Here is a 357-nt window from a genome sequence, read left to right as displayed (position 1 = left end):
AAACCCGCCGGGCCCCTGCTGCCAGCTTCTCCCCAGGTTTTTTGGCACCGTGCGTGTCCCCCCGTGCCCCTGCCACGGCTGGAGCAGCGAGGGAGGAGGGTGGACTGTGCTCCTGCAGAGCTTCACCTTATGGGCACCATGCAGCCCCTGGGGCCAAATCCCCCCATTTGCAGGGCAAAATTAATGATTCAGAGCAGCCTGAAAAAATTCAGAAAAACAGGGTGAGCTGTCTACTTTTTCCCCCCTGTCCCAGCCCCGAAATGGTTTGACGGGCAGCGCTCGACGCAGAACAGGCAGGGCACACTGGCCGAGTACTGCTACACGCTGGTCAACCTGCCCCCCAAAATCTCCCCGTGC

The 357-nt window shown here is 60.5% G+C and overlaps 1 protein-coding gene across 1 annotated transcript in view; it reads left to right on the top strand.

The window, feature by feature from the left end:
- NCF1 (neutrophil cytosolic factor 1) overlaps window positions 1-357 on the top strand; it is a gene marked incomplete at its 3' end in the record, with an annotated part of 4,326 nt that overhangs the window by 2,516 nt on the left and 1,453 nt on the right. The window contains exon 4 of the mRNA XM_010072927.1: window positions 254-353. Coding sequence (XP_010071229.1) covers window positions 254-353 — 100 coding nt within the window. The remainder of the gene's footprint in view (window positions 1-253; window positions 354-357) is intronic.

This window comes from Pterocles gutturalis, unplaced genomic scaffold, assembly GCF_000699245.1.
Source record: "Pterocles gutturalis isolate BGI_N339 unplaced genomic scaffold, ASM69924v1 scaffold20656, whole genome shotgun sequence".
NCBI classification, from domain to species: Eukaryota; Metazoa; Chordata; class Aves; order Pterocliformes; family Pteroclidae; genus Pterocles; species Pterocles gutturalis.
This window is presented reverse-complemented; position numbering and strand designations above follow the sequence as displayed.